The sequence below is a fragment of the Myxine glutinosa genome, chromosome 5 (genome assembly GCF_964187855.1).
Source record: "Myxine glutinosa chromosome 5, kmMyxGlut1.1, whole genome shotgun sequence".
Taxonomy (NCBI): domain Eukaryota; kingdom Metazoa; phylum Chordata; class Myxini; order Myxiniformes; family Myxinidae; genus Myxine; species Myxine glutinosa.
The window spans coordinates 83,206,718-83,223,386 of record NC_136265.1 but is presented as its reverse complement, the minus strand read 5'-3'; the positions used below and the strand labels follow the sequence as shown (position 1 = coordinate 83,223,386).

Genomic DNA, 16,669 nt, shown 5'->3' with positions numbered 1-16,669 from the left:
TTTTATTCCTCTCCCACCTCCCCCCAAATCCTCCCGATGTCCCTGCTCTCAAATGTTGTGTTTGTGTCCTTCCCCCTCTCTCCCCATCTTGTCTGCCGCTCCCCTTGTTTTTTGTGTTTTGTGTGTCGGTTTGTCTTTTTGTGTGATTAATGTTAGCTCTTTCACGAGCCTCGATCTTGTATTAAAAAAAAAAAAAAAAAAAAAAAAAAGCTTGTTTCAATATAATAGGTACTACAATACTATAACCAATTTAGTATTTCTAGTCGTTGGTTCTTCTGTGGTCGGTCTTCTGCGCTGTCCTCGTTCCGTACTTGTTCGTTCCATTTCGGCAGAGATTCTGATGACAAGTCTCTTGACTCAAAGTTTGTCCTCGTTTATATCGGCACGTTCGAGTTAATCCTCCGTGCCCTAACTGTTAATCCTCCGTGCGCTGAAGCTCCTTGGTCATCCACAATCGCCCCCCCCCCCCCCTGCTGGGGAGTTCCTTCACCCTCTTTGCATCCCGATGTTCAAAACAATAGTGAAGGCTTGGGAATGTGTGTTAGCCCAGGGCCATGATACAGGTGGACAAAAGGACTCCCAGCTTCGACAGAACGAGATACATTCCTGACATTCTTACGACCACCTGCTAGTCCCTGCTTCCAACCAATGATTTATACTGAGTTACACTTCCACACTGCCTCATACAACTTTGGTACTTTCCTTTCCTCCAGATGTATTTTAATGTCCTCGCGGACACACTGTTGGAATTCCTCCACCAAGATCAATTGTCGCAATCGTTTGAAGTCTTTCCCAACCCCTTTTGAATCACACCACCGATCAAACATGGTTTCTTTCATTCTGGCAAACTCCACATGAGTCTCACTCTCCCTCTTCCTGGCATTCCGGAATTTTGGCCGGTAAGCTTCAGGGACCAATTCAAAGGCTTTGAGAATGGTTTTCTTCACTATCTCATAATCTGCACATTGGTCAATCGGTAAAGCCGAATAAAGATCTTGAGCTTTACCCACCAGAACACTTTGCACTAACATGGTCCAGGACTCCTCAGGCCATTTTAGCAGTTGAGCCACTTTCTCGAAGTGTGAAAAAAAATTGGCTACCTCCTTTTCATTGAAGGGTGGAACCAGCCTCACATGTCTGCCAACATCCCAGGTGTTCTGACTCGGTGTCGAACCAGTCGGCATGGATGGTACCTCTCCCCGTTCTTTCATTAAATCGAGCTCCTTGAGTTCAATTTCCTGCTGAAGCGCCATTTCACGTTCCCTTATCTCCCTTTCGGCTTTTCTCTCCTCTGCTTCGAGTTTCCTTGCAACTCTCCTTTCCTCTGCTTTTTCTCTTCTAACCTTTCCTGGAGTTCTCGATCAACTCTCCTTTCCTCTGCTTTTCTTTCCTCGAGTTCTCTTTCCTGTGCTGCTCTTCTTTCCTCGAGTTCTCTTTCCTATGCTGCTCTTCTTTCCTCGAGTTCTCTTGCAGCTCTCCTTTCCTCTGCTTTTAACCTTTCCTGGCTCTGCAATTGCTTCTCCATTTTCCGGAGCTCCACATTTTCTTGTTCCTCGGGTAACCAATCCAAGGCTCCCTCTTCCCATATTCCTTGTCCCACCAGAGATTGTATCACCAATCTCTGCATCTCTGATTTCCTCATATTCGCTCGGACCTCCAAGCTAAAATGTCTGGCCAATACCAAGAGGTCTGATTTTTTTAAAATGCTTGGAACTGTGCCTCACATGCGGATGCCGCAAACTTTCCTGCGTCAAACAGCATGGTGACTATCCGTTAACACCTGTTAACCTTCACACAAAAATTTTCCAATTTTTGAAAAATTTGGGAATGTTGGAAAAAAAATTCCAAATTTGGGAATTCTGGAAATGTTAGGGAATTCTTTCCCAGACGAAATTTAGGGAATTTAATCCACAGTACGAGATTTAGGGAATTTAATCAGCAAAGCCGAGCCCCCAATTTCTCCTCAGTACGAGCCCCCAATTTCAATCTGGATCAATCCCGAATGAATGTTATTAGGGAATTTTTAATCCCGGACGAAGACCCAATTTCGAGCCCACGAGTCAATTGGACGAACCCCCAATTTCTGTGACGTGTTCCTCCCCGACCTCCTGGTCTGGGAGGTTATCAACCTCCGAACCCTGAGAGGAGCCACGGCAGAACCCCGAGAGGAGCCACGGCAGAAAAATATGTTATTCCGTGTCAAAATCAATATTGAAACCACACCAATGGTTATCAACCAACAAATAATGTATTAAAAATCACACAGGAATAACGATACAACAATGGTAGCAATCAACAATACAATCAACACATCTTAAGATGGTACCATCCGCTAAGGTAATATAACTCACTGCGCTCCCAGTGAATTAAAAGAACCCTCCTCAATGTCTCCACAACTCAACGATAATCCCCTCCTGCGAGTAGTGATGAGGCAATAAGGCGAAGAGGCGATGACGTGAGTCATGAGGCGTAGTCATGAGGCGTGTTACGTGTTCCTCCCCGACCTCCTGGTCTGGGAGGTTATCAACCTCCGAACCCCGAGAGGAGCCACGGCAGAAAAATGTTATTCCGTGTCAAAATCAATATTGAAACCACACCAATGGTTATCAACCAACAAATAATGTATTAAAAATCACACAGGAATAACGATACAACAATGGTAGCAATCAACAATACAATCAACACATCTTAAGATGGTACCATCCGCTAAGGTAATATAACTCACTGCGCTCCCAGTGAATTAAAAGAACCCTCCTCAATGTCTCCACAACTCAACGATAATCCCCTCCTGCGAGTAGTGATGAGGCAATAAGGCGAAGAGGCGATGACGCGAGTCATGAGGCGTAGGCAAGGCGTGGACCGTCACGTTGTCCAAACCAACAGCAAACTGGTGGTGGAAAGGGAAATCCCAAAGACGCGAACCAGACGTGCACATTCACAGTTCAATCAGCGAACCGCAACGTAATCTTCAAACGCCGCTTTTGCACACACACATCCCCAGCAAACGACCGGAGGGTGAGACAACCTGACGCGGCAAAACCTTTTTCAGTGAACGACGCATGAGGTTCAAAATGGCTGACGGCTCTTATGTGAGTCGAAGCGACCTGGCAGGGGATTCTTCGAAACCTCAACCCCTATACCTGACGACGCAGGTTTCTCAATCCTACAGCGATAACACCGATCGCAGGAAATTCCTTTCAAGGACTCAAAGTTCACTCGCAACGGAGCTTCAAGACACGCGTCTTGCCCGACTTTTTCTCCTCACGCCTCTCTTCTTCCTCTTCTCTCTCCTCGTCTTCCGGTTCTCGATCTGGCTTGCTGTCTCTTTTTTACCGTGAGCGCTTTTAACCTTTTAACCACAATAACCATTTCCCTTAAACAACGATAACCATAATACCAAGAACCAACAATAATCGCCGTTTCCTTCAAACCCCCATTAGAATAATATAATACATAACCAGAAATGTTTACAGTGGAGGAAAACCACAACCACGGAAGTGCCGAATCCGTAACAACATTGAATTATTGATTCATCAATTACATACTGTCCAAATTCGACAACACGTGGGAGAAGAAAGATTGGATCGTCACTGTCATTGCATTGTGAGGATGGGACTGTCCAAAAAGTTTGGATTGGCCACAAATGTTACAAGAGATACAGAGGAACAATGGAATGAGCCTTCCGTGATGTCAAACCTGTTAAGTGAAAATGGTCAAGGGAACTTTCTAAAATCGACTTTTCAACACTGCAATGGAAATGATCCTGGCATGAAGTTATTTTGACAATGAAATCAGAGTTTATGTTTATTTTCTCTTCATTTATTGCAAACTTATCCACAAGCCTTGATAATATAAAGAAAAACAAAAAAACACAAACAAGTCTTCTCGTCTATATTCGCAGGTGGGACTTGTACTTTATCTCCCCAAAGGTGGGTCTGCATCGTATCATTCTGTGATGTTCCTGTCTTGCTGTTGGGCTTCTGGTATTGAGCCATGGTCTGAGTTCCCATCCTGTTGCACAACTTCTCTTTCAGTTATTGTGAATTGGTTATCTTCTGACTCTCAAAAAGAACAGTATCCCAATTTATCTTGTCGTGCTGCACAAGTCTCTCGTCTCTCCATCTGCTGTGCAGTTCCATTGCTCTTTTGAGTGCTCCTACTCTTTCAAAATTTGTACTGTGGGATTTTCATCCCAAGCATACATCATATTCATCCATTGTGGCATTGAAGGAAGTTCTCCATTTATTGGTCACCATTCACTTCTTATTCCATGTTCAACTTGTCCTTGCTGCAACCTCTTATGCTTTCAAAAGAGTTTAATTTTGTTCCACCAAAGTGATATTTTAATGACAATGTTTTTGGAATAGCCGCTCCCAAGTGTTTGCATTTGTAACATTATGCCCTTTCCTTCTCAACTGAGTGAAATTCTCCATGTCTGATGAGGAATTTGCTGAATCTCTTGTGCATAACTTTCAGAACATTTATTTGTGAGACTCCTCTCACCTCTCCAGGGTGTACTTTTTGATGTTTATATAAATTTGATGAACAAGCATACGCGTTGCCACACACAGACACTAGTACGGCTTCTCACCTGTGTGAATTCTCTGATGGGTTTTCATTGCTGAGGAATTTTGAAAATCCTTACTGCAAACGGAGCACTTGTCCGGTCTTCTTCCACTGTGTACTTTTTTATGTTGATATAAATATGAAGAATGTCCAAAATCCTTGTTGCAAACCAAACACTTGTACGGCTTTTCTCCTGTGTGTATTCTTTGATGATTCTTCAAAACTTGCGAGAAAGTAAAGGCCTTAAGACAAACTGAACATTTGAAAGGCTTCTCTCCTGTGTGTATTTTTTGATGATTCTTCAAAACGTGCGAGAAAGTAAAGGCCTTATGACAAACTGAACATTTGAAAGGCTTCTCTCCTGTGTGTGATTTTTGATGCCGATGTAAAGATGATGAATCACCAAAGACCTTTTTACAAACTGAACATTTGTAGGGTTTTTCACCTGTGTGAATTCTTTCATGTTTTTTCATTGACGAGGAAGTTATAAAATCCTTGCTGCACACAGAACACTTGTACGGCTTCTCACCCGTGTGAATTCTTTCATGTGTTTTCATTGACGAGGAAGTTATAAAATCCTTGCTGCACACAGAACACTTGTGAGGCTTCTCACCCCTGTGAATTCTTTCATGTTTTTTCATTGATGAGGAAGTTATAAAATCCTTGCTGCACACAGAACACTTGTACGGCTTCTCACCTGTGTGAATTCTTTCATGTTTTTTCATTGATGAGGAAGTTATAAAATTCTTGCTGCACACAGAACACTTGTATGGCTTTGCACCTGTGTGAATTCTTTCATGTTTTTTCATTGATGAGGAAGTTATAAAATCCTTGCTACACACAGGACACTTGTACGGCTTCTCACCCATGTGTATTCTCTGATGATTCTTCAAAAGTTGCGAAAAAGTAAAGGCCTTAGGACACACAGAACATTTGAAAGGCTTCTCTCCTGTGTGTGATTTTTGATGCTGATGTAAATATGATGAATCAGCAAAGGCCTTACTACAAACTGAACATTTGTAAGGTTTTTCACCTGTGTGTATTCTTTGATGCCGAGGCAAATGCTTTGAATCAGTAAATTCCTTGCTGCACACAGGACACTTGTACGGCTTCTCACTTGTGTGAATTCTTCCATGGCTTTTCATTGATGAGGAAGTTCTAAAATCCTTGCTGCACACAGAACACTTGTACGGCTTCTCACCTGTGTGAATTCTTTCATGTTTTTTCATTGATGAGGAAATTCTAAAATCCTTGCTGCACACAGAACACTTGTACGGCTTCTCACCTGTGTGAATTCTTTCATGTTTTTTCATTGATGAGGAAGTTCTAACATCCTTACTGCACACAGAACACTTGTACGGCTTCTCACCTGTGTGAATTCTTTCATGTTTTTTCAGTGATGAGGAAGTTGTAAAATCCTTGCTGCACACAGAACACTTGTACGGCTTCTCACCCGTGTGAATTCTTTCATGTATTTTCAATGATGAGGAAATTCTAAAATCCTTGCTGCACACAGAACACTTGTACGGCTTCTCACCTGTGTGAATTCTTTCATGTTTTTTCATTGATGAGGAAGTTCTAACATCCTTGCTGCACACGGAACACTTGTACGGCTTCTCACCCGTGTGAATTCCTTCATGTATTTTCAATGATGAGGAAATTCTAAAATCCTTGCTGCACACAGAACACTTGTACGGCTTCTCACCTGTGTGAATTCTTTCATGTTTTTTCAGTGATGAGAAAGCTTTAAAATCCTTGCTGCACACAGAACACTTGTACGGCTTCTCACCTGTGTGAATTCTTTCATGTTTTTTCAATGTTGAGGAAGTTATAAAATCCTTGCTGCACACAGGACACTTGTACGGCTTCTCACCTGTGTGAATTCTTTCATGTTTTTTCATTGATGAGGAAGTTCTAAATTCCTTGCTGCACACAGAGCACCTGTACAGCTTCTCACCCGTGTGAATTATTTCATGTTTTTTCATTGATGAGGATGTTCTAAAATCCTTGTTGCACAAAGAACACTTGTACAGCTTCTCACCTGTGTGTATTCTTTCATGTATTTTCAATGACGAAGAATTTGGAAATTTTTTACTACAAACAGAGCACTTTTGGAATTTCTCACATTGGTCAATTTCTCCACTTTCTGGCTTTAGGATATGGGAGGAGGTTCTCCCAGAACTCAAAATCTCCACATCCTTTTTAGGTGAAACGTCATTATTCAGGGGATTCTGACCTGTGTGTATTTTTTGATGAAGATTTAAAGATGACGAAAGAGTAAATGATTTGTCACACACAGAACACTTGTATGATCTCCCACTTCCTTGGATATTGATTAATGTCTCTGTACAACTTTTGCAACTGCGGTTGCCAGACACGATGCCAAACTTGTCAGTTTCATCACAAATAGTCCGAGCCATGTGTGGATTGAAAACTTCTGGGTTGAACAACTTGGAACAGTTGGAACAAGAAACCAGTTTCATTTGTTTCTCTGTGAAGACAAATCACAAAAAGGATAAAAATTCAAACCATCTTTGAAAAGTAATGGATAATTGACAAATATTTCACACAAAATACATTTGAGGAAACACAAACTACATTATCAGACGTTATTCTGGAAATGTATTCAATCAAAAGTGTGGCTCCATCCAATGAAGGGTTAACACTCGAAACATCAGCTCCTTGCTTTTCATGACAGTTACCAAACTTCATTAAAAATCTGTGGAATTCAGAATGCTTCGTTCTACTTGTCCGCAGACAAGGAATGATTGTCAAAGCTCAAGCTTCTCCAATTTCCAGAGAAGAGGGGTGAAACAACTGAAGGGTACCAACTCTCGAGGGAGAATAAGAATTCACAGTGCTCTGAAAAGGTTGTTTTTACGACGTAGCCCATAGGGCAAAGCCATCTAGAACAGTGTTTGTCCATCCGTATGTATGTATGTACGTCCACTTAAATGTATACTACTCAGAGCTGAGGATCTGGTCACATGACAGGGTGATGTGATTCCGTGTAATATCATTACGGTGGTGAGGCGGCTGATTCTGTACACCACCATTTTGATTCCAATTTCGTTCAGGCCGAACATATCGTTGAACCTGTCATCTATCACAATCGCGATGCTCTACCTTGTCGTTTTTCATTCAGTGTGAAACACAAACAAACCGATAGTTTAAATGACCATCAAATATCAAAAGCATGGGCGTTACGGGTCTTCCAACGACATAGTCCTTATCGGCCTTGAGCTTCATGCCTTCATTGCTCACCTTCAGGCTGCTTCGGACAAATTATCCCAGGTTTCTTAATACAGTAGTATTGTTTTCATGATAATAATAACAGCATTAATATGAACTAGTGAGGAACCCGTGCTACGCACGGGTGGGAGGCCAAAAGCAAACAGACAATGCAGAAACAGCGAATGCCAAAGCATGAAAGCAATAAATTCCACATTCCTGTAGCACTTTCAGTCGCACGTCAGACATGGACAGCAGTTCGTTAAGGACTTCCATTAAAAACGTACCCGTTGGCAAACAAACGGGTACTTTTGTTCCATACACAGTGAATGGCGAATCTGCATGTGGCGATCCGCGAATTAACGTTTAGAAAGTAGAAACCATCACGGCATTCCATCATTCACTTGAACTTGCTGTCCCTTTTTTCATTCCAAACAACATAACTCCAATCCCAAATGAAATAGCATTAATATAAAAAATAAACTTTTAACAACATTCGTGACATAAACAAATATTTAAATCCTGATATGAAGTTCCATACGGTTGGGTGAATACAATTACGAATTCAAAATCGTAATTGTATTCACTCAATTCCAATCATCAATTGATACTTTAACAAAACGATTAACACGATTAATGTTTAACGATTTAACATTACGATTGAATGAAGGTTGTATTTGGATATTATCAAACCCGCGCATTGCCGTCATCTGTCCACTTCCGCATTCGCGGCAGGTTCATAATTGTCATCAAAATCTAAACAGTATTTGTATAATTTCAATAAAAGCCACATCACTGTTCATATCGGTAAATATTATTCCATCGTGTTTGGAAAAACTGGAAAATTGAAAAACTTGGAAGAATTGCAAAAACAATGTCGCCTATTTTACTCCCAGGGGTCCCAGGAATACCCACCCAAAATATAGTTTTGTCCGGTTGAGCCGATTTTGCAGTACCTTCGAACGGACAGACGGACATTTGGTGAATTATAGTAAGATAATATAGTAAATATAATCATAACACTGGAATCCGTTTGCCATTATTGCAAAGTTTTCAGATTGAAGCGGTGTGTGGTTTGTTCATTGTTGACTCGAAACACAGAATAAAGTAATGCAGTCGTATTGTTTTTGGAACAATAAAAATGGCGTTAATACTCCCACACTCTCTTCAATCCCACTTCTCCTCTCCTTGGGTTTGTCGGCAACGTTTTGGATCTGCCTTGGCATCACAGATGGGCACTCCCTCCCTGCCACGGCTGCCCTCCCTCTGCTCACGAGTTGATCTGCTCACCATCCGGCCCACCACCATGCTCGTTCCTGCGCCCCTCCGCCCACTGCTTGGTCTGCATGTGGACCTTGGTGTCTCTGCTGCATGTGCAAGGGACTTCCCAGTGTTTTTCCACGCAAACGCTGTGGATATCGCCGGAGTTGTGGGATGGAGGTCGGGGAGAGGGTCAATGTCGCAGCCTCCACGGCTTTTTCGGTCTGATTAAACTTTATGTTGATGGGGAGGTTTCGTACAGCTTTATTATTTTAATTTTTTTCATACACTCCTGTCCTCTATCATACTATCCTCTTCAACTAAAGTATCAAACAAGCCCGGCTTCGCCGATGTTAGACTTTAGGTCTTCTTTTTTGACAGCGCGAAGAATTAAGGGAAGACAAGCCTGTTGTAGAATTTATAGTCGACTTGCACTTGCCTTTGGAAGCTTACATGGAAAACTAGCCCTTTCATGGAGACACCATCGGGAATGGTGATACCAACAAAGTTGTCAAAAATAAATTTCTTTAAAAATAGCACAAGGTTAATCCAAGAAGTAAATATGAGAGTTGGTTGGTTTATCAACCTCTCTATCTCTTTGCTGATGACTCTACTCTCTGTCGCTCCATTCTTCATCCCTCAGATCGACAGTCTGCAGCCTCCTCACTCTCTGCAGACCTGGACAAAATCACAGACTGGGCAAACAAGTGGAACATGTCTTTCAATCCTGACAAATCTCACACTCTTACAATGTCTCTCCAAAAAGACCGACTGGACAACCCTCCCATCTACTTTCTGAATAATCCTCTCCAAGAAGTTCTGTCACTCAAACTTTTGGGTCTCACTATCTGCCATGATCTTTCCTGGGAAAACCACATCTCAAATCTGGCCTCCAAAGCCAGTCGCCGACTGGGCATCCTCCGTCGTGCGAAGTCCTTCCTTGGCACACCTGAGCTCCTCACCACGTACAAGGCTTTCATCCGCAGCTCAATGGAATACTGCTCTCCCCTCTGGGCTGGTGCTCCTGCATCACACCTAGCTCGTCTTCACACTGTTGAAAGCAAAGCATTCAGAATCATTGGAATCTCCCGCGATGAAGCCAACTCCAAGGGCCTTTCACTCACTCACCGCAGGCAGGTTGGCGGTCTTTCCATCTTCTACCGAATCCTCTCTGGCCTTGCCCCCCCAGCTCTCTCTGGGCTCTGTCCCGCAAATATTCCTACAGGTCGCACAAGATCTGCCTGCAACCCTCTTATGGTTAAACTGCCAAAATCAGGACTCTCTGCTCACCTTCACTCCTTCATTCCTCTTTTCTCCCGCCTCTGGAACAAACTCCCTCACTCTCTTCAATCCTATTCCTCCCTCCAGGTCTTTAAAACAGCTGTTCACCACCATCTCTTATCTTCCCCCATCCAAAACCTTGATCTTTTCTATCCCCGATAATTTCACCCCAATTCCACTTTTTGAAATACCAACTTCTGACCTGGAAGTCCTTGGTGTCCTTGTGTTTTACACTTCTCCCAACCCCCACCCCCCCCCCCCCCCCACACCTTCCCACGCCTTCTCCCCCCGAGCCCTCTCCCTCCCACACATCTCCCTGCTCTCAAATGTTGTGTGCTCTAAAGTGTTTGTGTGCTTCCCATTCTCTTGTCTTCCACTCCCTCTTTTTATATATTTTGTTTGTCTGGTTGATTTGTTTGTGAAGTAAATGTCAGCTCTTTCACGAGCCTCGATTCAGTATACAAAAAAAAAAAAAAAAAATCCTTTCAGAGAGGTACTGTAAGTATTTAGGACTACCTAGGTTAAAACTCATGCTTAAGGTGTGGGAGTATTTTTTTGATCTTCCGCTGGTTATCTGTGAGAGATGGAATCACTGTTTTTGGGGCAATGTTCTGAAGTATTTTCAAATGTCAGATGGTATGTGAAATGTTAAGAATGGTTTCCAGAGAAAATAAAAACAGCAATCAGGAATGGAATCTAGAATGGCGTCATAGCGCAAGCTGGTGTCTAATAGGAGAGACAGTGAGACGAGATTGAACCTGAATGGTGTGATGTGCAACTCGAGCTTCGCTGGGAGAGGCTACCATTAAATCAAAATATGTTCCAGATTTATTGTTCTCGGAAATGTTCCAGGTTTAACACATTGTGGAGAAGGAAACATCAAATAGTAGATATTTTAAGATCGTTATGAAACTGATTTGGACAACGTACTTCCACAGCAAGTCATCCAAACACGGTGCATTCATCTCACTTGATTTGTTATTTCCAATGCTATTTCCGAGGTGTATATTAAGAAAGGAGCGACTTTTCCAACTTGGCTTTATGTGTCCGATCAATCCTGAGCAAATACCAGAAATGCAAATTGCATTAAAATTTCTGGGTATTTTATTCAAATACAATCCCTGTCCACATCTGCATCTTTTATGCGCAACTAATATCCATGTCCAGTGAATGTAAACAAGCTCACTTGGTTGACCACAATTTAATGGATCTGTTATTCCAGAGTTTGGAACAAAAAGGTTTGATCATTGAAAAAGAACAAACAAACAAGTCAAACCCGTGTGATATGTTCATTATAAAGTTTGGCTTACCCTCAAGCAGCTGAACAGCTTTGCTGGACTCCATGGGATGAGAATCACGTGTTTCCTCCTTTCCATGTTCGTTGCTCAAAGCATCTTGGGAAGTCTCGAAATAACTTTGGAAAGTTTCCATCGTCCCCAGAAGAGCTTCATCTGCAAACCATTTGAGAAATTATTGCTTTCCCATGAAGGCATATTATAGGTGTGCCAATTTAGTGATGGTTAAAACCATCACTGAAGATTAATATTTTTGTTTTTATTGTTGTTCTCCACACCTTTGACAAGCAAGGGGTAATCGTCAATGAACTCGGACTCCACTTTTACTTCCACAATAAAATCTGAAAATAAAAACACCCCATTCAAACTCTACTTCAAATGGTACTTCCAAATTAATGAAAATTCCCAATGCATCTCTGGACAGCATGTGTTTCGTTTTGGAGAAATGGACAGAATTCAGGAAATCGGTGACTGGAAACAGAAAAGTAAATATGACACAGAAAAAAGAAAAATCAGCATGTGGCACTCACAGAAAAAAGGCAAAAATAACATGTGCACTATGTTGTCTGATATATTGATTATAAACACGACATTAAATAGAAAAAGTCCCATGTGGAATAGAAAGAATCCTACGTGGCAAAGAGGCAAGTGCCATTTGACAAAGACACAAATCCCACGCGGCAAAGACACAAGTCCGACGCGGCACAGAGACAAGTCCCATGCAGCAAATAAACAAGGCCCACGAGGAAAAGAGACAAGTCCCACGTGGAAAAGACAAGTCCCATGTGGAAAAGAGACAAGTCCCACGTGGAAAAGAGACAAGTCCCACGTGGAAAATTGACAAGTCCCACGTGGAAAAGAGACAAGTCGCACGTGGAAAATTGACAAGTCCGATCTGAAAATTTGACAAGTCCCACGTGGCAAAGAGACACATCCCACATGGCAAAGAGACAAGTCCCATGTGGAAAAGAGAAAACGGTGTCCATGACAACAATTTCACCCCCATTAAATCAAATGGAATGTTTTTGTGATTTTATTATTGACAAACCTCAGGAATTTTTAAAGATATCAGAATGAACCTTGCACATCTTATTTGTATGCATGTTTGGGATTAAATCTTGTCAATATTCGTCAAAGGTCAGGGTAATTGCCATCCAAAACATGTAAAACACCTGTGAGGCATCAATTTGAAAATTTATCATCCAAATTTGTGATGACAATTTATCATGTAAACACTTCAAAGGCCAAATTTTCCAAATGACAAACTGATTCGATGTTGGTGAAGATCTGGATCCACATAGGATTTTAAAATTTTTTAAGAGAAAGGCCCACAAACGTTATACAACATGATGTTTCAAAAGGTTGTGGATGGATTTTGATAACACTTTGAGATCATCATCCCTTCCGCTTCCGGTTTTGCCGGTGAGGTCGTGTGTTTTTGCCAGCTCCCCATGCTCCCAAAGTTAAGAATTTTTACCATTTATATATTTGTCAGAACTGTATTTTTATTTCACGGTGCGAGTGCCCACTGCACGTTTCCAGTTTGATCTCGGTGTAAATCGTGCATACCTGTGTATAATTGTCTGTTGGTTCCTGCGGCGTTTTCAGGCCTGGTTTTCCAGGCCTCGAGGCTTTGTTGTCTCCTCCCAGCGGTCGTTTGTGGTCCATTTACTTTCGTTTGTGGTCCATTTTTCCAGTCTTTATTCACCCCATACTTCCCAGAACATCTTCCCCTCTGTTTCGTCTAAATACCAAAAAAAAAGAAAAAAAAAAGAAATGTCCTTCTATTTCCCGTGTTCGTTCATTCTTCAACCACTTGTTTCACCCCACCCGTTTTTTTCTGTTTTTTCCTCTTCTTCTTTCATAACTCAATCCTCTCCAGCCAAACGACACCTTTCCAATTCCAGTTCTCACCATACTTATTCAACTTCCACTTCTTCCTCTGATCCACTTTCACCTAACCTTCAAAAAAACATTTATGAAAAATTTAAAAAGTAGGCCTCTCCCTCAGTGCTAAAATATTGCTTATACACCTCCCTGTTCCTTCATTCTCTGCTCTCCTTTCTGTCAATCTCCTATCCTTCTGTTCCTGCTTCTGAACCTGTGCTGGAATCCGTAATCCCCCTTAGGAATCCTTCATGCCCTCATTTCGGGAATTTCCCCAGCTAGTTTTCACTGTTTAGTTTTAAAATGTTTTAACTTTCCCCTGAAGTGTTTTGTTCTGTTGTATATTATAACACACATTTTTCTTCTTCTTTAAAAGGTTGTTTTCGAGTTGCTCACCAAATCTCTTCATTTCAAATAAAAATTCAATCTCTTCCAGTTCTTCCTTCCTACATTGCCGAAACTCACCTGCATTCCACCCCTCCTCCAACGTATTCAAACGGATCTCTGACTTGAAAATCACAAGAAACTCATTTTGCAATAAACGTTCGTTTTCCATTCATCGTCCAACACTTTCCAAAATCCAAACTCATCCTTCCCCTCCTAAATTCCCCCCTCACCCATCCCTTTCAAATCTCCCCCCTTGCTCCTCCCCTCTTAATCTCCCCCCTCACCCCTCCCTTCCAAAACTCCCCCTTTGACCTTCCCCTCCTAAACTCCCTCCTCACCCCTCCCCTCCAAAACTCACCCCACACTCCTCTCCTCCCAAATTCCCCCCTCACCCCTCCATTTCAAAACTCCCCCCATCCCTTTAAATCTCCCCGCCCTCCTTTTTTCTCCAATTCTCCCCTCCAACTCTTACCTCCATCTCCTCCAACCTTCTTCCTTCTTCCTTGCTCTGCCACCCTTTAAGCAACACCTCATTGCACCTCCCCCAATCACCATCAAACCTTTTGTCCTCCTCATCCTTCCCTTTCTCGTAGCTCTTGTGAAATCTCTGACACACCATCAACAGCTCTCCCGACCTCCTCTTCTTCCTCATCTTACGCTATCCCTCCCCTAGCTTGTCCTCTTCTGTATCCGATGCTCCCCCTCCCTCTTCCTTAATGGTATGGACCTCAAACATCCGGGGCCTTCACTCAAACCCGATTGACTTCTCGATGCAGGTTGCTTCTGAAGAAACCAGACTTAATCTGCTTAACAGAAACTTTCCTCCTTCAAGATGTCTCCGATTCCTTAATATCTCTCCCTGGTTACTCCCTCCTCCGGTATGATAGACCTGAGCCTTGTCCTGGAGGTGGGGTGGCTATCTTGATCAAAAACTCTCTTACTCACTCTCCCTGCACTACCCTCTCTCCACCTCACCCCCAGGAGTACCTCTGGCTACGGCTTCCACTTCGCTCCCACCTTTGGTTCATATGTGTTCTGTACCGTCCAACAAACAGTGATGACTCCATCTACATCTCGCTGTCTGATAACATGGACCAACTTTATATCGACTCATCCCAACTCTCTCTTCCTCATATGTGGTGATTTCAACTGTAAAATCCTTGCTGCACATAGAACACTTGTACAGCTTCTCACCTGTGTGTATTCTTTCATGTATTTTCAATGACAAATAATTTGGAAAATTCTTACTGCAAACAGAGCACTTTTGGAATTTCTCACATTGGTCAATTTCTCCACTTTCTGGCTTTAGGATATGGGAGGAGGTTCTCCCAGAACTCAAAATCTCCACATCCTTTTTCGGTGAAGGGTCATTATTCAGGGGATTCTGACCTGTGTGTATTTTTTGAAGAAGATTTAAAGATGACGAAAGAGTAAATGATTTGTCACACACAGAACACTTGTATTATCTCCCACTTCCTTGGATATTTATTCACGTCTCTGTACAACTTTTGCAACTGCGGTTGCCAGACACGATGCCAAACTTGTCAGTTTCATGACAAATAGTCTGAGTCATGTGTGGATTGAAAACTTCTGGGTTGAACAACTTGGAACAGTTGGAACAAGAAACCAGTTTCATTTGTTTCTCTGTAAAGACAAATCACAAAAAGCACAAAAATTCAAACCATCTTTGAAAAGTATTGGATAATTGACAAATATTTCACACAAATTACATTTGAGGAAACACAAACTACATTATCAGATGTTATTCTGGAAATGTATTCAATCAAAAGTGTGGCTCCATCCAACGAAGGGTTAACACTCGAAACATCAGCTCCTTGCTTTTCATGACCGATGTTAGACTTTCGGTCTTCTTTTTTGACAGCGCGAAGAAGTAAGGGAAGACAAGCCTGTTGTAGAATTTAGAGTCTACTTGCACTTGCCTTTGGAAGCTTACATGGAAAACTAGCCCTTTCATGGAGACACCATCGGGAATGGTGATACCAACAAAGTTGTCAAAATACATTTCTTTCAAAATAGCACAAGGTTAATCCAAGAAGTAAACATGAGAGTTGGTTGGTTTATCCTTTCAGAGAGGTACTGTGAGTATTTAGGACTACCTGGGTTAAAACTCATGCTTCAGGTGTGGGAGTATTTTTGATCTTCTGCTGGTTATCTGTGAGAGATGGAATCACTGTTTTTCATGCAATGGGCTGAAGTATTTTCAAATGTCAGATGGTACGTGAAATGTTAAGAAAGGTTTCCAGAGAAAATAAAAACAGCGATCAGGAATGGAATCGAGAATGGGGTCAAAGCGCAAGCTGGTGTCCAATATAGGCTTCAAGCTGACACCGTGTATCGTTCAATCCCGTTCACTAAAAAATAATCACTGGTAATCTGAGTACGTGCCGAGTTGTAGCACATACAAAAAGTTTAACTAACAGATCCTGCCAGTTTGAAAGTTTTCCACGCGTTTATGTCGCACTACTTTGTCTTGCATCGAAGGCACTAATTTTGAATCTAGGCCTATCAGATCACTTGCTTGGGTCACATGACATACAAAATGGTGGCGCCCATGTCGCGCTGAATGTTTAGTCATGGCCTCGGGAAAATCGCGTTTAAAGTGCTTCATGCACTTTGAACACGTCATGAATAATCATAATAATAATAATAATACATTTATTTTGTATAGTGCTTTTCAAGAAACCCAAAGACGCTTTAACATGGTACATAAAACAAAGACAAAGGAGACAAAAATACATCAT

General features: G+C 42.0%; 1 protein-coding gene across 1 annotated transcript in view; it reads right to left on the bottom strand.

Annotated features, from left to right (window-relative positions):
* Window positions 1-9,145, bottom strand: part of LOC137427417 (uncharacterized) — a 46,282-nt gene extending 37,137 nt beyond the window's left edge. The window contains exons 1-3 of the mRNA XM_078777371.1: window positions 9,072-9,145; window positions 5,702-6,660; window positions 4,592-5,281 (exon numbers count right to left, since the gene is read on the bottom strand). Of these exons, the coding sequence (XP_078633497.1) occupies window positions 4,592-5,281; window positions 5,702-6,660; window positions 9,072-9,145 (1,723 nt within the window). The remainder of the gene's footprint in view (window positions 1-4,591; window positions 5,282-5,701; window positions 6,661-9,071) is intronic.
* Between the last annotated feature and the right edge of the window lie 7,524 nt (window positions 9,146-16,669).